Source organism: Microcebus murinus, chromosome 1, assembly GCF_040939455.1.
Source record: "Microcebus murinus isolate Inina chromosome 1, M.murinus_Inina_mat1.0, whole genome shotgun sequence".
In the NCBI taxonomy this organism is placed as follows: domain Eukaryota; kingdom Metazoa; phylum Chordata; class Mammalia; order Primates; family Cheirogaleidae; genus Microcebus; species Microcebus murinus.
This window is the reverse complement of record NC_134104.1, coordinates 8,131,927-8,155,748: the sequence shown is the minus strand read 5'-3', so window position 1 is coordinate 8,155,748 and position 23,822 is coordinate 8,131,927. Positions and strand designations below refer to the sequence as shown.

Below are 23,822 nucleotides of genomic sequence, written 5' to 3'. Positions count from 1 at the left end.
CCAAGCTTTTGAAATGAGTAGCAGTGGCCCCATTTTACAGTCAAGGACTGGAGCTGAGACGGTGAAGAGCTGGCCAGGCTGAGTGGCCAAGCTGGTACCTCCGAGCCCGGCCCGAGCTCCTTCCTGACTCCATTTCTCTCCCAGACATTGTTGTGTGTACTGGTTAATTCCAGAATCCAGGAGTAGGTCACCCACTGAAGCCGGCTGGCAGTACTGTGCCTCTGCAGACAGTCAGCCACTCCCGCTGGAGGGACAGGTTGGGGGAGGTCCAGCTGAGCAGTCCCTCCACCCTCTGTCCCCTCCCTGGGCCCCTCATCCACCTCCCTGGGGGCTTCGCTGCTTCCTCTCCTGCCTCCGAGCATGGAGGTTGTAACCATTGAGCTGGAGCTGGAGGCTGCTGGGAACCTTCTGCCAGGAGCATTTGCCCATTAGAAGGGGAGCGAGGAGGGGGCAGTGACAGGGGCACATGGCGCTTTTGTCTTGTCTTTCTGGAATGCCCCACCCCAGCCCCCACATCCTAGGGTGTGCCTCTGCCCCCCACCCTCCCACCCCCTCTTTGACCTTCCCTGGCTCTGTTTTTGTAGTTGGGATTTACGTTTCTTAGTCACTGTCCCCGACTGTAAGCCTCTTCAGGCCAGAACGGGGGCCCAGCACTGCCCCTGCACCAGTAGACATTCTCCAGGGCACTTGGGTCTTCACTTGTTTCTGCTACGTATAAACTGTCCAACTGTTAATCCGAAGCAACACATACCACCTATCTTGTCCTCAGTTTCCTTGTCAGTAAAATGGGAGAACAGAAAGGTTTTGAGATTTGTTCCAGCTCTGAAGACCCATGAATCCTGGAGGAAGGGTTTTTGCAAGAGAACTTCAAGGCTAAGATCGTAGCTGTTCCCCACCGCTGTCATGATGATTATGATCTTAGGACGATTTTACTGACTGTAACTTGCGTAATTGCTTCCAGCAGTGGGGCTTGAGGCTGCATCGATGTTGCTGTTTGGTGATGGAGCATGGTGCGTGCTCCCCTGTGTGATTTGGGGCCATAGTCATTGGAAGCGCTTCTATTAATATGTAGTCACTCTGGCTTATTGTTTGTTAGGAAGGGAATAAAATCTTGACTTATAAATAAATAAATACAAATACATTAAAAATGAAGATTTTAAACAATTCCACTGAAAGAGTTCTTAAAATTTACTGGAGTGACACAGCATGTCTGGTGATGGGATGTCCAATTCAATGCCGTGGGAAGGTGGTAAGCGTGACCGTTAGGGAACAAATGGCTAGTGCTCCCAAATGCCTTTGTTGCATTATCTAATCACAATGGAGTTAATTATGCACAAATCTGTCACGTATCAGAGAGCCCTAATTTGTGGGATTACTTATAGTCAATTGGATGAGACAACCCTTGTACTTTATTATGATACTGTTTCCTAAGAAAGATGCACAGCTCTTCATTTCTCCTGAGCAATGAACCGGATGTCTATCAGCACATTGGCCGCAGAGCTGAGTACGAGCTGGGCTGGGGAACTTCTAGCACCTTCGAGAAGCAAGGACTGACCCTGCCCTCCTGTCCCGCAGGTCATCCACTGCAGCGGCTACTTGAAGATCAGGCAGTATATGCTGGACATGTCCCTGTACGACTCCTGCTACCAGATCGTGGGGCTGGTGGCCGTGGGCCAGTCGCTGCCGCCCAGCGCCATCACCGAGATCAAGCTGCACAGTAACATGTTCATGTTCAGGGCCAGCCTCGACCTGAAGCTCATATTCCTGGACTCCAGGTGAGTCTGGCACCTGCGGCCTCCGCCGCTGTGGACTTCTGGGAGATAATGATGGTGGAAATGGGCCCTGGGGAGCTGAGATAGGAAGCCAGATAGATCATAACAAGGAATAAGTTGTACTAAGAATGCATGTTAATTACTAAGGATTTAGTGAATCCAAGAACTGAGAGAATTAATGTCAGCCTAGGACTCCGGGACTTGTTTTATTTATTTTATTTATGTCTTTACATATGAATCATCTCACTGGAGTTTGCAACGGAAATATGTGCTGTGGGCACAAGTTAGCCTTTTTTGATGTCAGAATTCTGCTTCTTGTCTCTGCCAAGTCGATAGGACGTCAGAACCAACAGTTTCCACGCTGAGTGGTGTGTGCGGAGGCGGCTTCACTCAGGCTGGTGCGATGCCATCGCAGCTGTGACAGCCACCGCAGGGCTGAGCCTGGGAGCAGAGAGGTCACCTTCTCTGGGGGACGCTCTGCCCGCAGCTCAGCCGGGGCCTGGCTGTGTCTGTCTAGGCTGGGAGAGAGGCGCCAGGCAGGCCTGCTCTCCAGGCCTGTGCAGGAGGAGCCGTGGGTCTCCCCCGGGGCAAACTGCCCTCCTGACAAGCATTTAATTTAATTTAATTTAATTTTTTTTTGTTTGAGACAGAGTCTCACTCTGTTGCCCTGAGTAGAGTGCCATGGCGTCAGCCTAGCTCACAGCAACTTCACACTCCTGGGCTCAAGCAATCCTCCTGCCTCAGCCTCCCTCGTACCTGGGACTATAGGCATGCGCCACCATGCCCGGCTAATTTTTTCTATATATATTTTTAGTTGTTCAGCTAATTTTTTCTATTTTTTTTTTAGTAGGGATGGGGGTCTCACTCTTGCTCAGGCTGGTCTCGAACTCCTGAGCTCAAACGATCCTCCCGCCTCGGCCTCCCAGAGTGCTAGGATTACAGGCGTGAGCCACTGCACCTGGCCTAATTTAATTTTTAATTGACAAATAACTGCGTATATTTATGAGTCACAGTGTGATGTTTCGGTGCACGTCCATGTTGTGGAATGACCAAAGCCCCCCAAGTCTGGAGGCCTCACGCCGGCCGGGCCTCTCCCACGCTCCCATCTATAAAACAGCAGAGCGGCCGCCCCCTCTCTGCCCACAGGGCTGCCAGGCGCGATGAAATTACACAACAGGTGGGAAGCGTCACACACGGTGGGAACAGCCTCTTGTACCTGGGCCGCCACTCCCTCGGCCCGCGGCCTCCTGGGCTGTCCAGGCGGGAGTGAGCCGTCAGAGCCCCCTCTCCGGCCCCGGCCGCGCTGAGATTTCCGCGGCAAAAGATCCGTGCGTTTTGTTTTCTGTATGTCCCGAAGCCAAGATTTACCAATTTTTTCCTTTTTTCTTTTTCTTTGTTGTGGTAAAATACATATCCCATAAAAGTGGTCATTTTAACCACTTAATTGAAGCTTTATTGAGAAAAGGACAAACCCACCCGGTTAGAGGCGAGAGGTGAAGATACGAATTGATTCTAGCTCAGGGTCGGCGCACCCCAGAGCCGCTCGAAGGCTGCGAAATGGCAAGAGTGGGCATTACGGGGTCACCGCCATCTTCCCCCAAACGCCGAGCAAGAGCAGACATAACTCTGTGGGGGAAAGCCGCCACAGCTTTGCGCGGCCACGTGCCGACAGACGCCATTTCCCTGCCGCGTGGAGGGCGGGGCCTCGGGGACAGGAGGCTGGGCGAGCTGCCGCCACACCAGGCCAGGCTGGGCGTGCGGGGACAGCGGCGTCCGCCCTTCCTGACTCCGGAGCCCCTTCTGAGAGGAGGCCGGAAGAAAGTCGGCTAAGGTCGTGATTGAAGACATATCGGGCAGGATCCAACTGGTTTCTTGCTTGTCTCCTAGTTTTTCTGTGGTAATTCTAAGCAAACCCCTGAGACACAATAAATTTTCTAGAAGAGGAAAGAAGGGGGTCTCCCCAGAGGAGAGACTCGGGTCCTTCCAAGGTATTCAACTCGCACAGCTTTGAAATGCTGCAGAGCGAGCAGAGGTTCCTTGGAAGCCAGACCGCTGCCTGGGGGGCCTCAGGGGGTGGTGGCTGTACCCCCGGAGTGAGTAGGCAAGAAGGTGGCCATCTTGAAGGAGACTTCCTGTCTCCCCCAGAACCTGGCAGTTGTTCCTGCTAAGTATCAAGAAGCTTCTGGCAATGTCTTGAGGGCTTTTCTGCACTCCAGTCACCTGGGAGAGGCTTAGGAGGTCAGAAGAGTGCGGGAAGAATCCCTCCCAGTCACTAGGGCCGGTCGGGTTGTCACAGCTTAGGCGGGACGGTCCCCCTTCAACCAGGGGCCAGGCCTGGGAGGACGGAGGAGTGGCAGGCAGGGTGGAGATGTCGAGGGCTTGGCCCGAGGTGCAGCAGCCCCGGGTCCCAGGAGCCAGGGCGTGGGCCCGATGGCACTCCATGCAGCGCGGACACAGCTGAACCCCGCATAACCTGAAATCTGGTTCGTGGGGGTTTTGTGGTATTTCACTTTGAAACTGTAGCTGCTGCTTTTGCTAAGGATGGGTGAACATAGCCATGTTTGGGGTTTGGCAGGTCCCTCTGACAGGTCTTCAGACACTGCAGGTTTGGGAGAACACGGGAGGGCGCCCTGCCAAACCCTTCCATTTCCCTTTAATTTTGAAAGCCGGTGTGCACTTTGATGAGGAACTCAATACATGTGTTTCTGATTCATTTACACGTTTGGGGCCGTTGTTCTGTAGCTTTGTATCCAAAGGGTCTGGGAAGCCTCTTTCATTCCCACCCCATAGGGATGCCTGTTTTTATTTTGGGGGGAAAGCCAGACGGCTCGATTTTCCTGTCACACAGAGTTAGACTCCGACGGCGGGGCTTGACGTTCTAGGTGGCCCTCAGACAAGTCCCTTGAGCCCTGAATGGCCCTGGGCTGTGCGGGGTCCTTGTCCCCCCGCCTCGAGCCCTGTCTCCTTCCAACCCCAAAGGAACTGCGTGGAAATGTGCACACCGCATAGCCAGCGACTCCAGGGAAACATGAGGCGCTCAGAGATTTACGACCCAAAGCCCGGGCAGAGCTCAACAGAAAGGGGAGCAGGTTAAAGAATGAAAGTGAGGTCAAGTTTCCCAGTTTGACTTAACAGCTAGCGTTTCCTACCCTGGCAAGCAGGGCCCCCAGCCCCGGCCTTCCTCGTGTCCCCCCACTCAGGGGGACCCCAGGACTGACTTCGCACCATGCGTGCCTCCTCTGGAAGCCCTTCTTGTCCCTCTCTTTCATCTGTTCTTGAATATCTGTCACCAAGATGTTTAGGGCCACCTCCTCCCAGGGCACCGTTCCCGGCTCAGCTGCCCAAAGCCTGGGAAACCCTACCGCCGCCACATGCAATTTTCACCTACAGTCGGAGCAGTCCCGACGTGAGTGACGATGTGGTCTTGGACGCCGAGAGCCACTTTTCTTCAAAGAGCTGAAGTGGAAAATTAATATGCCTGGGCTTGATCAGAATACAGAGGGGTCGTGTCATATAAGCACTGGGAAAAAAGCTTCCATTTCTCCAGAGAGCTTAAGGCTTTCCTCGCAGTCACAATATCTCAGGTCGTTAGACTGTTTTCTGGGGGGTCCGCAACAATCCCCCACTGATAGGAGGCTTAAATACCTTCGGTTACTCCATAATTCCTATTAGCAAGCAGCAGCCAACCACAGCACCCTGCGGCCACTGCGCCAGGGGACAGCGTCCAGGCTCACACGCCGCTGCTGTCAGCAGAGGCTCGGATGAGCGAAATGCGCGTCTGCGTCGATCAGAATATTATCCCGCCCTAAGAGGTACTGGCACATGGGGCAACATGGATGAGCCTTAAAAACATCATGCTCAGTGACACCAGACACCAAAGGCCACGTATTGTATCCTTCCACTTACATGAAACATCCAGAAGATACAAATTCACAGAGACGGAAAGTAGAATAGAAGGTTGCCAGGGGCTGGGAGGGGGCAGTTAGTGTGTAATCAAGGGACAGCGTTTCTGTTTGTGATGGAAAGTCTCTGAAAACCTCTGCAAAGGGGACAGTGGTGATGCTTACACAACAAAGGGAGTGTGCTTAGTGCCACTTAATTGTATGCTTAAAAATGGTTAAATGGAAAATTTTATATTATGTATGTTTTACCATGATTTTAAAAAAGGCTCACACAGGATTTCCCCCCCCCCACCCCGAGGCCCCCAGAGAGCAGCTTTCTCCCAGTGTCGGTGTCAAAGTTCACTTGAGATATTCTCAGATAAGCTTAACCTTGAAAAAGGCTGCCATTTTAAGCCATCCCAAGCATTCTAGCCCGTGGTTTCAGAAGAACATTCCTGCCCAGGAACGGTGCCGCGTCCTGCACTGGGGCTGGAGTTCAAAGACTTTCTTCTTGTAAAAAAGGTCATTCTCAGTTTCCAAAATCAACATTTCCCCCCTGAGCCTTTTAGCACTTGATTAGTTGGCAAAACCAATATTAGTTTAAATGAAAGGCGATCTGCAGAGCAGCCCCGCTCACCCAGCCGCCGTCCTCCCCCAGGGTGACGGAGCTGACGGGGTACGAGCCACAGGACCTGATCGAGAAGACCCTGTACCACCACGTGCACGGCTGCGACGTGTTCCACCTGCGCTACGCACACCACCTCCGTGAGTAGCGCGCCCAGCCCTGGCCTTCCTCGGGGGACAGGGGTGGGGGCGGTTGTCCCTTTGGTTTGGTGCAGTAACCGTCCATGGCGCACACAGGAGCCCTACACCTCAGGCGTCCCTTCTCCACCCCATGCTTAAGCACAGCTACCTGTGGCCAGTGCTCAAGCATGCACGCGCACCTCTTCAGGGAACCTCCGGCAGGTGTGGGAGGGTGCAGATGTCACCTGGGTTCTAGATTGTGGGTTTGGAACCTACACTGTGCTGTGACTTCTGGACACCAGTTGCAAATAACAGCAATAAAAAGAAAACTGATCCTTAATGGGGTCCTCACTACTGCCGGGCACTGGTTTAAGGGATTAAATAAATTAGCAACCCAGTGAGGGAGATTCTCATGGCCATGATCCTTGTTTTACCGTTGAGGATGCTGAGGTCCAGAGAGGGTAAGCCACGTGCCCACAGTCACACAGCAGGGAGGTGGCAGAGCTGGGGAGGCTCAGGGGAGGCCACCGTTCCATGGTGCGAGGAGCCAGCGTGGAAAGACTGGACACGTTGATTTGATTCGCCGACGGAGGCAGTTTGGGAACATCTGGGTTTAGTGGATGTGCTCTAGTCACTGAAGTGTTTAAAGAAGTGACACTTTTCTTTTATAATCCAGTTAAGGCAGAGAATAACTTGGATGGAGTGAAACACCCCATCCTCCTGCCAGTACCCCACCCTCATGCCAATGGCCGGTCCAGGGGTGCTCTTTAATGGGGTGCGGATAGAGGAGCCAGGTCATCTGCAGCGTGGTCCAGATGGCATGTCCTCTGTTCTTGCTTCGCTTCGTGTTAGCTAGGACACGTTGGGGGACAAGTTGCTGCTGAGTCGAGTGTGGACGGCAGGTCTATAGGCTGCTCGATCAGCTGCCACGTTGTGCGTTGAGTGGAATGGGACCCTATGAACATGACTGTCACTAGGGTGTTGCCGTGGCCCTCCTCTCTCCAAGCCTCTAGGGCAGAGACTTGTGACAACCAGGACTTGTGGCAGATAGCTTTTTCCTTGCTCCCTTGGGCAAGACAGGGACTTGGAAATGTGGATGAACAACACTTTTATTTCTTTTTGTCATTTTTTTAAAGTGACCAAATCATGGTCTCATACAAACATTCCTGTCATTCTTGAGACCAAGCTTGGTAGAAAAGCAACTGCTTAGTGCTTGGATGTCACTGACATGGGAGCTAGAAATGCTTCCTGTGCAAACCCGGGGGGATGTGTCCCTTCTAGGATTAGGCATGGGGGACTTGAGTGGGCAGCTGTGGGGGGGTGGAGGAGGTGTGCTCTGAAGTAGCAAGAGCAGCCGGGAGTCGGAAGGGGCATCTGTTTTGAGAACAGTCTGGAAGGGGAGGCAGTGGGACTCGGAGAGCAAAGGTGAGGCTAACACCTCCACACGCTTCCCTGCCGATGTCGGGGTGCAGGGGCAGGCCGACTGCTCCCACCGAGAGCCCCAGCCCGGGGGTTCCAGAGCCCCATCCAGGGAGGCAGGGGCATGTCAGGGTACTTCTAATCTAGCAAGGGGGTTTAAAGCAAACCCCTGAATTACAAGGGGGAGGAAAGTTGTTCTTCCAGGTGGGCTGAAAGGCAGGAAATTGGGCCTCTAAGCATGGAGAAAGAAAACTGATGGAATTGGAAGTCTTTATTCTGAATACCACTACTTTTATCTCACACTGCCTGGCTAACTGGGGGAGCAGGGATTTTTTTTGCGCTTTGGAAAGGTACCAAAGGCCATGGGATGCTAATCGGGTGATGCTGATCTGGTGGCTCCTCTGCCCCTGATGTAAACGGATGCTTGACACTTATTGATTCTGGCCCATGACAGGCAGCTTGGGGAGCTGGGGGGCTCTTGTGTCCATTTCCCAGGTGAGCAAGGTGAGACCCCGAGGCCACCTGCACAGGGTGGCAGGTGAGGCGGGGCGGGACTGGAGTCCAGGCCGTTTGGCCCCCAGGCCACCAGCAGTGTCCGGCACATGGCAGGTCTGGCACCGGCCGAGGTTCCGTCTGGAGCCCTGATCTCCCGAGCTCAGTCGGCTTACCAGGCCTGCGGGGGATTTGGATTGAGAGGCCTCCGCGATTATCATACAAATCCACTTTATCTCCCTGGAAGTTTGTCATTCCTGGATATTGCGGTTGTTGCCGGAGGGAATGTGGAAGGGAAGCTTGTAGGGCTTCTGAGAGTCACGCAGAAAGGCGGGAGGGTTTGGGAAGCGGAGCACAGCTTTCCTTTCCAAATAGGCTGGGGTCTGTGTATCAGAGAAAACAGAAAATCGCCAGACGGACGATGATTGCTACTGTTCTGTGGCTCTGACCTTAGCTGCAGCAGAGAACCTACCATGGGGATAAGAGGGACCGAGTGCACCCCAGCCAGGCGGGGGGGACAGGTGTGGCCTTGGGGTGCACCTGCCCCAGCTGGGAGAGGGCGTGGCCGCTGGGACAAGCCCCAGGGGTGGTGGGTTCTTAGCTGTGGCTCTTGCACAAGGCTGGGGGTGGGATAGTCTCCAGAACTTTCTAGAGTTGGAACCACTGCTGGGCCTGAGCCTCAGCCTCCCCCAGAGCATTAAGCTGGCAAGTCTTACCTTCTCCAATGCCAGAACCGTCCAAGGGAAGACAGTTGACACCAGAGCTCGGGTTGGGAAGCAGGTCTCTATGGAGCGGCACTTCGGCAATTGTGAACCCCCCTGCTCAGTACCGGAGGCCTCGCTCTCCTTCCCGGGCGCGAAACCAGGCCAGAGAGGCCAGCTCTGGGTTTCCTGTTCCTGACCACCCCACCAGGGCTGGGTGGCATCTGGGTAACTTCCTTACACTCCAAAGCTACCCGAGCCTGGAGTTGAGTGCACTGGTTTATTCCGACTAAACCTGGGCAGGGAGTGAGGAGTGAGCCGGGAAGAGAAGGAGCCACAAAGGGGCGTCGTCCACTGGCTCCACGGTGGGCGGCTGGGGCTCAATGCTCCGGGGACTCTAGGGGACTCCAGAGCCCCGTATGGCCCACCCGGAGGGGAGGGGGAGCTGAGGCATTTATACACCAAGTCCCTCAGCCTCTGGCGGGGCTGCTCTGGGGGCATTCATTGCCCGGCCTACCCTCGTCTGGCCGGGTGGGCTCTGCCAGAGAAAGACCCCAGGAGGAGGGCAGGACGTGGCCAGCCGGGCAAGGTGGCCCTGCACAGCCTGTCCCCAGCCTGCCCCCCGCCGCCCGGGCCTCCACGCGGGCTGTGTGAGGACGTCCCTGTTCTAACGCTGCTCGTAGGTCTCTCCTCACTTCCCTGCCCCGTCTGTCTCCATTTCCTTGGACGCACTGGTCGCACTCTCTGGGGGCCGTTGGCCGGCAGTGGTGTCCTGCACCCGAGCCCCTGCCCTGCGAGGGCTGTGGACGCCGAGCTCCCAGGCACCGCGCACCGCAGCTCTGCACCTCGGCTGGGTGCCGGCGGCGGCCGCCTCTCTCTCCTCTCCGGGGCTGTGCCCAGTTGGCTGCTGCTCAGCCCCGCAGAGCCCTGTCCCAGGGAGTCGGAGCTGCTTGAACAACCGAAATCTGTTTCCTCACAGTTCTGGAAGTCTGAAATCAAGGTTTCGGCAGGTTGGGTTTTTCCTGAGGTCTCTCTGTCCCTGTGTCCTCACAGGGTGTCCCTCTGTGTCTCTGTCCTGATTTCCTGTCCTTATAGGGACTCCAGCTGTGTTGGACCGGGGCCCACCCATGTGACCTCATGTTACCTCGGCCACCTCTTTAGAGATCCTGTCTCCAAATACAGCCACGTGCTGAGGGACTGGGGGCTGGAACTTCAACATATGGGTTCTGGGGGGACACGATTCATCCAGTAACAGGGACATTCTCTGCTATCTCTGTGTCCTCACCCACGTAGTGGCCACAGGCCCTTTCCCATATTTTATCGGGACAGGCCAGCTGGGGGGAGGACGGGAGGGAAGACGAGGAAAGCAGATGTCTCACTGTGAAGTGTGGCTGTTTGGTCCTGTCACGTAGTGCTTTGGGGCTCGGGGCCTGGCCTGAGGGGAGGGCACGGCGAGGCCCGGGCTCCTTATTCCAGCCTCAGCCCTCCCAGCCTCCACCCGGATCCCCATGGTGGCCGCTGCTGACCTGGGACTCAGGTCCTTCAGTCCAGCCAGCCAGGGCTGGCCTGGTGGCTGTCCCAGGCAGGCAGGGGCACGGGCAGCCTGTCTGCTTCCCTTCCGTCTGCCGCACCGAATGCAGCTGGAGGTGGCCCACCCACCCGGGCCCCCAGGACTCCTTACAGAGGGACGTCACTGAGCGCAGGGACAAGGCACGGCTGCCAACACCCAGGACCAGAGCAGGGCGCTGTCCAGTTTTCTAGGGCCACGCTTTCCCCACACTGGTGTCAGAAGCCAGGACTCTCTGGGGACAGGAGGCCTAACTGGAGGTGCGAGGCGGCGGCTCTGGGGGCCAGCCAGTCCCCTGGTTTTCACACGTTCTTTACTGTGTTATCTTAACCGGGACACAGTGTCCACAGGGACCGAAAGAAAAAGAATTCAAAGGCTGTAGGAAGTCAGGCCTCGTGGAAAGCGGGCCTGGCAGAGCTGTCTCTGGGGAGCACAGGCTTCCAGGGCCCAGCACGAAGGGCAGCTCGGCCCAGAGAGGGGCGCGTGGGGCCTCCTGTGGGGCAGGTCAGGGCGTCGCCAGGGCAGCTCTCTGGGTCAGACCTGGCAGGAAAGTGAACACGGAGTCCTCAAGAGAACTGCCTGGACCCCCCCACCCCCACCCCACCCCACACACCGCCTGCGAAGGCCCAGTAGAGGTGTGCAGTAGTCACACGGTCTCCAGGAAACCGGGGCCCCCAGCTGGGGTCTGCCTCCCCCGGCTGCCTGCCTGCCTAACTTTGGGAGGCTCCTTGTGTGGCAGAAGCCGGCAGAGGTGTGTGTTCTCCTGGCCTGCAGACCCCCGGGGCAGGCGGAGGCTGCCTGGTGCACAGGCGGGGAGGGGTCAGTGTCAGTAGACCCGACGATTATGTCGAGGGATGCTGGGCTGCCCGTGTTTGGAAGAACCGTGATGTCTACATGGCTGTTCTTGCACGGTAGTTGAGAATCGCACCTAGCTCTCTAGGTAGGCTCCTGATCCAGGTCGGCCAAGCCCAAACCACAAAGAGAACACAGGCCACGTCCAACTATTAAAATATATTCAGTGTGACAGAAAGGCCATGAGGCCAGATAAACTAACATCACAAAATCATAGGACATTAGAGTAACTCACACAAACCCGAGGAGAACACACTCTAAATGACAGACAGTAGCCACACATGCAAACGCTGATGGGCCAGGCACGTAACGTGAATGCAGGAATGGGCTCGTGTAGGGGTGTAGGGCAAGAGGGCATGGTGGGGCCCGTGGCTCACTGGAGAACACGTGACCCACCCACAGGCATCCTCAGTAACCATGACACTGTGCCCCCAGCAAGCACATCTGTGGGCACATGCAGTACATGGGATACCAGTCTGACCACTCTATAGCACAGCCATGGAACAGGGGACAAAGTCTTGAAATAGAGAGGAAACTTGAAAGGCGTTTCCAGGCTGTTGTGCGGGGTCTGAGTGACGTTACAGGGGACGCCTGCTCTGGCCCGGACTGGACGATGAGGTTTCATTCACACTCATTCCTTTTGGGAAGCCGCCCTCTGAGTGGAGTTGGAGATGGAACTGGTTTTGTCCCGCTGGGGAAGGCTGTGTAAGGGACGAGAACCCTGACTGCATTTGCCGTTTTTTCCATTTGGAGGGTGGGTGAGTTTCCCAGGGCTGCCCTAACAAATTAATACAAACTGGGTGGCTTAAAACAACAAAAATCTACTTTTTCACAGTTCTGGAGGCCAGATGTCCGAGGTCCAGACGTCATCAGGGCCGCCCTCCCTCCCAGGGGCTAAGGAAGGAGCCTCCTCTCTGCTCCTCCAGCTCTTGGTCCAGGCGCCCCTTGGCCTGCGGCTGCGTCACTCCAATCTGCCGTCTTCTTCGCTTGGCCCTCTCCTCTGTGTTTGTGTCTTCTCTTCTGTCTTTTATAAGGACACCTGTCATTGGGTTTAGGGCCCATCTGGGTAAAGGATGATTTCATCTTGAGATCCTTAACTTGATTAACATCTGCAAAGACTCCTTTTTCAAATAAGAGGTTCCAAGGGTTAGGATGTGAAACATAACTTTTTGGGGGATACTGTTCAACACATGACAGGCATTTTCTGTGTCCTTTTCAGCCCTTAAAATGGGAATAGGAGTTATGCTGGAGGCCAAAGCTCACTTTCCTCTTGGAGGGTGGCTCCCAGGCACAACTGTGCCTAGGGAAGAAATTCTGGAGGACCCAGGAAAGCCAGTTTTTTGGAGAATGTATTGACGGAACTAGGATTTCCATCCCAAAGTGGCCACGAAGAACCAGGACTACTGGCTTTTGTCCATGCATGGATCACCTTGGATTCAGAACCGTCTTAGACCATTATTTGGGAGGTGCTACGGCTAGAGGTGCATGAGTCCCAGGAGCTCATGGCTTAGGGGACATCTCTTCCCTGTCCCCATCCATCATCACAAGAAGAAGGGCCTTAGTTCACAGCTTCTAGCCTGGGATAACTTTAGGCAGGTAGTTAAGGATGCCAGACTTAACGGAGAACTGAAGCAAAGCAAAGAATGTTACGACAGAGTGTCTAGGATTTCAACGAGGATTGATATGCTGACTCTTGGGATATGGGTCACAGAGCAGCAAACAAGAAAAAAAATTATCTGTATATGCTTGTTTGGTCTCTGTACCTAAGCCTCATCATGGCAGAGCTGGGGAGGGCTAGAGAGAATAAAATCTCTGCAATTTCTGCAATTTGATTCTTTTTTTCTATTTTTTTTTTATTTCGGCATATTAGGGGGGAACAGATTTTAAGGTTTCAATAAATGCCCTCCCCCCCCACAAGTCTGAGTTTCCAGCATGACCATCCCCCAGATGGTGCACATCTCACTCCTTATGTATATATATACCCGCCCCCCTCCCCCCTCCCACCTGCCCAATACCCTATTACTGTAGTACCTATGTGTCCACTTAGGTGCTACTCAGTTAATACCAGTTTGCTGGAGAATATATCTGGTGCTTGTTTTTCCATTCTTGGGATACTTTTTATTTTTTTATTTTTTGAGACAGAGTCTCACTTTGTTGCCCAGGCTAGAGTGAGTGCCGTGGTGTCAGCCTAGCTCACAGCAACCTCAAACTCCTGGGCTCAAGCAATCCTCCTGCCTCAGCCTCCCGAGTAGCTGGGACTACAGGCATGTGCCACCATGCCCAGCTAATTTTTTTTCTAGATATATTAGTTGGCCAATTAATTTCTTTTTATTTATAGTAGAGATGGGGTCTCGCTCTTGCTCAGGCTGGTTTCGAACTCCTGACCTCGAGCAATCTGCCCGCCTCGGCCTCCCAGAGTTGCTAGGATTACAGGCATGAGCCACCCCGCCCGGTCCAATTTGATTCTTAATATGAAATATTTGGGATAAACTGGCTTCATTTTATCCAGCTCAAGATGAGGAATGTTGCAAGAAATAAAAGGGGAAGGTGTAAAGTACAAGACGAGAAAAATGAAAAGTATATGGTCATATTCCTCGGTGCTTTCTAAACACCGCTAGGAGTAGGTTTCAAGGTTGAAGAGGTTAACGAGCGAGCGTTTCTGGTGAAGAAAGCGTGACATTTTGGGAAATCCACGGGTGGGACCTCAGCTTGAGCATTTGTTTCTCTTTGTTATCTTGGGGCCATAAACAAATTGGCCGTCTATCTTCAAAGGTGAGCCCACCGCCACCCCCATAGGTAGCTAGAGAGAACCTTCTGGAGGCTGCTGCTCCGTCCTCCCACAGTGGCCACTCTGAGAACACCTGGGCTGGGGCCCCGGGTTCCTCGCGATGCCCACCGCCCACGGTGGCAGAGGGTAGGGCGAGGCCATGCCAGTGGAGCCGGGCAGACCCCCAGAGGAGAGCACCGCAGGGCTCGTCTCTTTCCCACTGCCGTTGTCTACACTGTTCCGCAGGGATCCAGTTCCCGCCAGATGAGTCTGTTGAGACGCAGATGTTGAGCCTGGGCAGAAAAGGGCTGCTCTCTGCACCGTCCAAGAGAGGCCTGTCTGCCCCTCCCGCAGCGCGGCAAGACTGCCCGAGTGTCCCCAGTGCTGTCTGTCTGTAAGGGGGTGTGGGGCCTGTTAGCGTGCTTCCACTTCCCAGTTCCAAACAGTTTTCCCAAGTAAAAAAAAAAAGAATTTACATTCTGGTTATAAAACTCAAACCTTCTCCTTGTTTGAAAGTTAGAAAATCAAGAAAAGCTGAAAAGAAGAAAATGAAAATCACCTGTCATTTTCAGTTAATGAGAGTTAGTATGTGTTAACAAAGAGCCCTTCATCTGTCTGGGTCTGCCGCCGCTCTAAATCTTCACGCAGATCGGCTCATGTCCCAACTGCCGCATGGTGTAAGGACTGCGATCAGCCTCCTTCTGTGAATGAGGATACACAGTGGGGCTGGAAGGCCGTCCAAGATCACGGTTGGTTGCGGTGTGTGTCCATGTGCGTGTGCACGCACCCACTTTTTCATAGCAGGGTCATGCTCTGCATTTCTGCATCTTGCCTTGTCTTCATTTAGCATTGTATCATACACATTTCCCACAATATGACAAATTTTTATTAACCATCATTTTAATGGCTGCATAGTACACCATAATTTATTGACTCTCTTCCCTATTTAGTGAACTGTTAAATCTCTCCCCCTCTCCTTTTTCCTGAATTTTATAAAGTAAGACTGTGATGAACCTCTTTGCACCTAAGCCTCTGTTTGCATTGCTTGTGACTTCCAGAGGACCAGGGCCTCGGAGTGCCATCGGGGTGTCAGTGGGCACAAGCTCTCAGGAGGGTCGTCCCCACTCACCTTCCGCCACATGTGAAGTGCCTCTCCCCATAGATCAGCCAGTGTCACCTGTTGTCATTTCATTTTTGTGAGATAAAATTCACAAAATATAAAATTCATCTTTTTAGCCATTTTCAGTGGTGTTTAGTATAGTCACAATGTCGTGCAACTATCACCTTTAATAATTCCAGAACATTTTCATCATCCCCCAAAAGGAACCCATCACTCCCAGCCCCCTCCTCCTCAGACCCTGCAACCACCAGTCTGCGTTCTCTCTCTCTGTGGATTTGCACATTTCATACCAACGGACTCGTAACATTTGCTTTTTTTCTTCAATGTATGTTCATCTGATGGATGGTATCTACCTCTGAGTTAAGTCAGGGAGATAAACTTTTGTTCATCAATTTGCCCATTTATGTTTATTCTTTGGTGAATGACTTGTTCATGCCCTTTGCCCACATTACTTTTAGCCTTTGTGTTTTCTGTTGATCTACATGAACTCTTTACATATTAAGGTGAATAACTCTTTGACTATCATATTTGCAGCATTTTTTTTTCCTGCCAAAATATTTTGATGTGGATGATAGAGAGCCACCTGTGAAGTGCAAAGAAGCCACACAAGGCAGTGGAGAGGCCGGGGAGTGTGCGGGCAGAGACTGTGGGTGGGAGGGTTTTGCTTGGTGGTGCAACAGGAAGGCTGAATTTTGTTGGAAATGAGCCTCCAGGGGTTTCATTCAGTGCCAGCTAATACGGTCACAGACTCAGCCCCTTGGGCCAGCTCCCCAAATCCGTGCGCAGGCAGCTGCTAGTCAGGGCAGGAGCCAGCCCTGCCTTGGGAAGCAGGAGCACCCTGGAGCGGGGACCTGGGCATCCAGGGGTGTCTTTCTAGACTTGTGCTGGCCTCCTCTTCCCTGGAGAAGGTTAACTTGCCTTTCTCCTCTCCACTGCCCACCCACAGGTTCCGGCGCTTTCCTCCCCCACCAGCCCCCCCCCCCACCTGCCTCCTGGAAGGCTGTGAGGTGGAACGGTGCTTTGTGGGCACGCCGAGCTTTGTGTGAGCTCCCCGCAGCCTGCAGTTTGCACCCATGCATAGAAGATGGGCCCACAGGTCCAATTTTCAGGAATCGTGTAGCCAAGCAGAGGCCCTTCCTACACAAACAACAACGTAGGAAATTAATGGGGTTCCCGAGAAGAAAATGCAAACGGCAGGAGAGTAAGCAGGCGTGTTACTGAGAATGCACCGTTCCAGGGCGCGGCAGACACAGCCCCAGCCCGACACAGCTGAGTGGGCTCAGCTTCCACTTGGTTGACATAACATCACTCACCCCCTCTGCCCATGAAGGGTTTGGGGATTAAAATGCAACTGTGGCACTTTGGAAACTAAAAGGCATACCCGATTTTATCACTCTGCCGGGTCCAAGCACTGTTTGGGGGCCGTTTCCCCCAGTGAAAGCAGCAACTGCTGACTTCGAGTTCTTAACGGGAGGGGACTTCTTGAAACTGCAGGCAAAATCCTTGTGTGCTTGTGTGTGCGCGTGTGCACGCCTGAGCACGCGCCCTCCTGTGGAGAAAGCCCGCCCCCTTTGTCCTTGGCCCCAGGAAGGCTCAGAGCAGGGTGGCAGGTCACCGTGGGGCAGCGTCCCCAGAGGACTGACGTCGTCTTGTGCTTGCAGTGCTGGTGAAGGGCCAGGTCACCACCAAGTACTACCGGCTGCTGTCCCGGCGGGGCGGCTGGGTGTGGGTGCAGAGCTACGCCACCGTGGTGCACAACAGCCGCTCGTCCCGGCCCCACTGCATCGTGAGTGTCAATTATGTACTCACGTAAGTCACACGTATTTGTTTCTCTCCTTGCTCTCTCCTCCTTCCCTGTCCCACATCGGATCGCTCCGATAAGCACCATTCTCTCTCTCTTTCTCTCTTTCACTGTTCATTTGTCTCCTGTTTTGTTTTTATTTGAACAGTCTGGTCCAAACCTCTGGGATGGTCCAAATGATTTCCATGCTCAGTGGTGGGGGCCAAGCAGCAGGCAGAGGAGGGAACAGGGAAGGGGAGCTTAGGGTGCAGTTCAGGGTCCCTCCCAGAGCCCAGGTGAGGACCCAGGGCAGGTGGGGGTGCCCCCGTCTTCAATAAGGTGCAAAGAGCATGCGCATCCCGGATCAGGAGTACAGACTCATGCTATCCGTGTCCACAGGCATCTGGGTCATCCTGGATGCTCCTGCGGTTTGAGACAGAGGAAACCTCCCCCCATTCTTCCCCTGTCTTCCTATAGAACCTGTTGCAAGTGATGGTGAATAGTTGGCTCCTTTAGAGCCCCAGGAGGTCAAGTTCAGCTGCAATGACTTTTTAGGCCCTTAGACGCAACAGGACAGAAGTCTACCTGGAGCTGTATATTGCTCTCTGCCCACCGTGGCTACTACATATTAAATCTCCTTGCACCCGGCTCTGGCCCTGCACTTGGCCCTGGAAGTTCTCCCAGCCCCACCCTGAAAAGGGTCCTCACTCTCCTTCTAAATGCAGTGAGGATCTGGGCTCTAGGTTCTTTCATAGAACGACAGCCAGGTTCTTAGGTGTTTTAGCGGACAAGTGGTTTTTGGCAAAACTGTAAGAGGTTCCTTTTAGCTTCTTATTTATTCTTCCTGAGCAAACCAGTGTGGGCTTTGGGGGCCCTCTCCTTCCGGGGACATGACCATGCTGAGTTGGCTCTTTAGGGTGCAGACGGGCCCCTGACGTGCAAATGGACAAAGCCGGAGGCCGGGCTCGGGACCAGCCTTGCCTTCCGGGTGCTACCAGAGAGCAGCCCGGCCACAGGCACCTTAGATGAGGGGCACTTGATAAGGGTATTTCTGCCCTTTCCTTTTTGCCTTGGCGAGCTTCCTTGTGGCCCCTGCTGTCCCCAGGGCTTTATGGGATTGGAGAGAGCTGCACGGGCCTCGCTCTACCCTGCCGAGGGACACTAACCTGGCTCAGCATTTCCTGGGGCCACAGGTGGCTTCTATGCCAAGGGAGAGCTGGCCTCTCACGCCCCGTCCACATCCAGCCTCAAGAAGCGACATGCTGGGGCACCAGGGGTGAGCGTGCCCGGGGGTGGTGCCAGGGGAGCCGCTCGGCCTCCCCGCCGGCCGTGACTCGCCCACTCTCGCTTTCCAGGGAGATTGAATACAAGGAACTTCAGTTGTCCCTGGACCAGGTGTCCACTTCCAAGTCCCAGGACTCCTGGAGGACCGCCTTGTCTACCTCACAGGAAACTAGGAAATTAGCTAAACCCAAAAATACGAAGATGAAGACAAAGCTGAGAACAAACCCCTACCCGACACAGGTAAGACACACATGTGGGCACGGGCGGGCTGACGTCGGTCCCGGGGCTGGGGACACCTGCACATGCCAAGGACTGACCAGCTCTGACCGCACAGCAGATCTCCCTGTGGAGTGAGCAGGGTCCCCGGGGTGTCCTGCCTACATGCTGGTGACACAGCTGGGGGGCTGCTATCCAGGGGCCAAATCAAGTCTAGGAAAGAGAAGACTAAACTAGGAAGGCACGTGGCCTGTTAGACCCACGGAAGTGTTTCCATGCCTTTTTAACCACTTGGGTGCGGCGCTCACCGGCCGCAAAACCGTGCCCGCAGCCGGCACTCGCAGCCCGCACGGTGGTGTGTGCTGTGCATTGACGGCGAGTCCGTTTTGCTCTTGTGTGATGAGGAAAGCTTGAAAGCACTGCAAGCTTGTTTCACTTTACAGGCAGCTTTACTTGTAATGTAAATCAGAATAGGTAACATATCCATATATGTTTTCATTTCGTTATTTTTAAATGCTCACAATTTTATTTTGATACATGAAAAATTAGAAAAGTCATATCACGGCTGTCGGCTAAAGTCGCTATGTGCATTTATCTGTGGCTATCGACTATAGTCGACGCTCTTACCGAAGTGGTTAAAAATGAAAACCGTCCCCCTTTTGTTTTTATTTAAAGCAGTTTGTGAGCTCTTGGAAATGGCAAGTGTCCATGTGTGTCTGGTGTGCGGTCAGCTTGGGTGGGTCTCTCTTTCCACCCAGGCGATGGGGGGCTGGGGGGCTGCTTGCCACGCACCTGTCCCCAGGGACCTCGCGGTGGTGGTCGGGGCAGGGGTGGGCAGCCCTAGGACGGGGTTGGCCCCATGGGAGCAGATCTTGCGGGGCCCCTGGCAAGCCCTTCATCCACCTTCCTTGCCCTGCAGCAATACAGCTCGTTCCAAATGGACAGACTGGAATGCGGCCAGCTGGGAAACTGGAGGGCCAGTCCCCCCGCAAGCGCCCCGGCTCCCCCAGAACAGCAGCTCCATTCAGAGAGCAGCGAGCTTCTGTACGCGCCGTCCTACGGCCTGCCCTTCTCCTACCACTACGGACACTTCCCCCTGGACTCGCACGTCTTCAGCAGCAAAAAGCCAATGTTGCCGGCCAAGTTCGGGCAGTCCCAAGGATCCCCTTGTGAGGTGGCACGCTTTTTCCTGAGCACGCTGCCAGCCAGCGGCGAATGCCAGTGGCATTACGCCAACCCCCTAGTGCCTAGCAGCCCGTCTCCAGCTAAAAACCTCCCGGAGCCACCGGCGAACACCGCTCGGCACAGTCTCGTGCCAAACTACGAAGGTGGGTCAGGTCCGCACGCAGGGACGCAGGGAGGACTGGGAACAGACGGGGCCCGAGGCAGCGGTGGCAGTGGGTGGCAGATGGAAAAAGAATCCTCAGGCTTTAGGCAAACTTTTCCTTCTTCTGCTTCTAAGCAGGACTTGCTGTGCTCCCCTGCTCTCCGGGCAAGCACTTCAGCAGAGTGAGAAAGGACACTCCGCAGCCTCAGGGACACTAGCGACAGCATAAAGGGCAAAGGAAAACCAAGTGTTCAGCCTTCATGCCAATCCTGGCCTCATTCACTCCCCAAAAGGAGACAGTGATTTTCAAAAGCAGCTCACATGTGCTGAGAATGCCCCAGCTGCATTTATTTTTACAAGATTACTTTCCACTCCACCCAGAAATGAATACGAGAGACACAGAGTCTACTGGTTTTCTTCCCATGCCAGTTTTCAAAGGGAGGAAATGTATGGAAATTGTGGAAATGTATGGGCTGAGGGACAGAAATGCCACTCACCACCCCAGGGCAGATTACATAAAACCTCTAGGCCTCAGTTTCTTCCTCTGTAAAATGGGATCATAAGCAGTGTGACGTGCCTACTCCAGGGCATGGCACACAGGAGGGGCCTGCCCAGCACGTGCTAGTTCAGCAACAGACACAAATGGCCTTTTTGCCTTCTGCTCCCGGTAGCACGCAAGCAGATGGGCGCTATGGAGGTGCCATCGAACTGCCTAGGACACAGGCTCCTGTTTGCTCATTGAACCAACCCCAGGCAGAGGGGGGGTGGGGATTGAGGGTTAGCTACAGGAATGTGACATCAGGGTGACATGCCCCAGAAAAGAATTGCACCAGCCCCTACTTAAAGAGGGGCTAAGAAGGGGAGCTCCCAGAATGTTCTTTCTCTCTCAGTAGGGCTCCTCACCTCCTCAGGCTTCTTCCTGCTTTGGATGCAAATCCCAGAAATCTCTTGCTCAGCTCTGTAACACAACTTTAGATACGTTTCTTCTCCAAATCTGAGAAGAGGGATATAGTTCAAGGGAGAAATCTAACCTTCTTGGAGATCGCTAGGACATGTTTTAACTTAGAAAAGACCATCCCAGCGGCCAGGGCCGTGCTGCCCTGCCTTTTGGCCTGTGGCTGTCCCTGGAGTCACCGACTCTTAGATTTGAACCCCCAATACCCATCAGTGCTTTGGGTCCCTCACACAACTAACTAGGGGATTTTTCGAAACATCCAAGGAAAGAAAGACACAAGAAAGAGTTTTGAGACAGCTGGAAACATTATCCACTTGAGATTGGAATTTGAATTATTGCTGTGTGTGTCTGGAAGTTGGCCTATGATATGTCACATAGCGTTTGATTTTTATTGCTATTTTAAAAGTGAAAGAGGTTAATAACCTAACTTGTTCTTCACACACTTGATAAAAAATAGACCAAAGGTGCTAATTGGAGGCAGTCTGTGATCAACTTCCTAATCTTTTTGGTATGAAAGAAAGTCAAAGAGTGTCACATAAAGTTAAAAAAAAAAAAGCCCCAAACAAAAAATACCCCCCAGAATTGGGTAGGGGTCGTTCTTTAATTATGATACAGACCAGGGTGGTGACCACCTGAGGGATAAACAACAATCTGGGCAGACTGGGACCCTCTAACACGAGGGCTCCTGGTGGTCTCCAGACCCCTGCTGCTAATCAATCAGGCAGCCACTAGCCCTGCGTGGCTGTCGAGCATGGACAGTGGCCAGCGCCACGAGATGTGTGAAGTAAGCCCTGCATCTCAAAGGCAGTACCAAAAAAAAAAAAAAAGAAAAAGAAAAAAAAGGGAAAATGAAATCCCCCATTAATTTAAAATACTGACCACACACTGAAGTAGTATTTTGGACGTGTTGCGTTAAGCGCATTGTTTAACCGGAGTTCCACCTGCTTCTCGTCCCTCCCTACTGTGGCCGCCTGCACGTTTCGGACGGACTGCGGCGGGGAGGGCGGGTCGCGGGTGGCCGAGGGGTGGTGGCCGCGCGCCGCCCTCCCCGCGTGCGAGCGCCCGTCTAACGTGTCGCCTGTCCCCGCAGCGCCCGCCGCCGCCGCGCGCAGGTTCGCCGAGGACAGCGCGCCCCCGCCGCCGCCGCCGAGCTTCCCGAGCTGCGGCCACTACCGCGAGGAGCCCGCGCTGGGCCCGGCCAAGGCCGCCCGCCAGGCCGCCCGGGACGGGGCGCGGCTGGCGCTGGCCCGCGCGGCGCCCGAGTGCTGCGCGCCGGCGCCCGAGCCCCCGGGCGCGCCCGCGCAGCTGCCCTTCGTGCTGCTCAACTACCACCGCGTGCTGGCGCGGCGCGGGCCGCTGGGGGGCGCCGCGCACGCCGCGCCCGGCCTGGCCTGCGGCCCCGGCGGCCCCGACGCGGCGCCCGGCGCGCTGCGGCCCCGGCCCGCCAGCCCCGCCGCCGCCTCGCCGGCCGGCGCGCCGCTGCCGCACTACCTGGGCGCCTCGGTCATCATCACCAACGGCAGGTGACCCGCCCCGCGGGCGGCCCGCACGCAGAAGCCATAGCCCGGCCTCCGGCGCCTGCTCCACGACGTCTGTCCGCGGGCCGGGAGGGCCCGGCTGCGCACGCACCGCCTACGTTAATTTATACAGAGACGACTATTTTAATAGCAGCCCGCAGCCGACTTCCAGAGTTTTACCGCAGATACCGGAGAAGGGCCCGCCCGCCCGGCCCGCCCGGCCCGCGCGCTCCCACCAGCGGGGTTTCCGAGAACCAGCGCTGGGCGCCCCACCCCACGTGCGACCTCACACTGCCCCGTCGTTGGGGGCGCTTGGTTTCCTCACCTTGAAATCAGGCCGAGCGCGTCCTGCCTTGTCCCCGTTCTCGGTAACAGTCCCAAGGTGCGGGGCACGAGCTTCAACTCCGCAAACACCCCCTCCTCTGCGGAGGGAAACCCACCGCACGCGGCAGGACGGCAGGCCGGGAGGAGGAAGCCTGTATCCCCAGCCCTTTTAGATTCGTGGGTAAAGGCAGAATGTGATTATTGTAAGTCCCATGAATAGACAACCAACAACGCCACTGTCTTTAAAAGTCATTCATGAGTCTCAATTTTTTTTTTTTACGTTTAACCCTTTCTTCAATACAAAAATTAACAAGCCAAGACTAAGGAAGGGGGTGAACATGCAAGTTCATGGTGTGTGTGAACATGGGCGTGCTTCACAAGTACGTTAATAAGCTCTTACTTCCCCCTGACCCCCATGAACTCTTGATAACACCAAGAATAGCACCTTCAGAGTATATTGAATAGGCATTAAATGCAAAAAAGTATATATAGCCAGAGATTTTATGAGAATGACCCTGTCAAGCTTAATTACATGGCAAAATCCCTCTGGCCCACACAGATCTGTAATTCACTAGGCTTGTGTTTGCTACAAGTAGTGCTAATAAAGTTAGTTAAATTGCATGTGCAATATGGCAAACTGTCAATGGACTGCACCTTGTGTAAGAAAAACACGCTAAGGGGATGTAATGAAAATGATGTATACATTTAAGCATTTTCTACATAGCAAGGAAACTTCGTGTGAACATGTCATGTAACAGGTAAACAAAATCATAAAGCACCAGTGGTGTTTTAAAAATAAATGTCCACTCATTTTTGTTTTATGTTTTTTGCTTAAAGGTCTCACCATTTAAAAATCTTACCGCAGCTCTGAACTGGACGGGTGCATTGAACCATCTTTCAACTTGCTCCACACTATAAACACTACCTTATTTTGCTGCTTTTTCAAAAATGGTTTATTTTAGGAAACCTTTTCCAAGCTTTCGGAGTGGAAAGAGGTTTTCACACATGTTTTCAGCTCATCATTCTAGAATCAAAGTGCACCTACACCGACTGTTCTCAAAATGTGAACCCATCTTTTGCAAACCTGGACTCATTCCCTATGGA

General features: G+C 54.0%; 1 protein-coding gene across 1 annotated transcript in view; it reads left to right on the top strand.

The window, feature by feature from the left end:
* SIM2 (SIM bHLH transcription factor 2) overlaps window positions 1-23,355 on the top strand; it is a 47,543-nt gene extending 24,188 nt beyond the window's left edge. The window contains exons 6-11 of the mRNA XM_076000288.1: window positions 1,576-1,775; window positions 6,312-6,418; window positions 16,977-17,124; window positions 18,451-18,619; window positions 19,515-19,923; window positions 21,968-23,355. Of these exons, the coding sequence (XP_075856403.1) occupies window positions 1,576-1,775; window positions 6,312-6,418; window positions 16,977-17,124; window positions 18,451-18,619; window positions 19,515-19,923; window positions 21,968-22,404 (1,470 nt within the window). The 3' untranslated portion in view covers window positions 22,405-23,355. The remainder of the gene's footprint in view (window positions 1-1,575; window positions 1,776-6,311; window positions 6,419-16,976; window positions 17,125-18,450; window positions 18,620-19,514; window positions 19,924-21,967) is intronic.
* The last annotated feature ends 467 nt before the right edge of the window (window positions 23,356-23,822 follow it).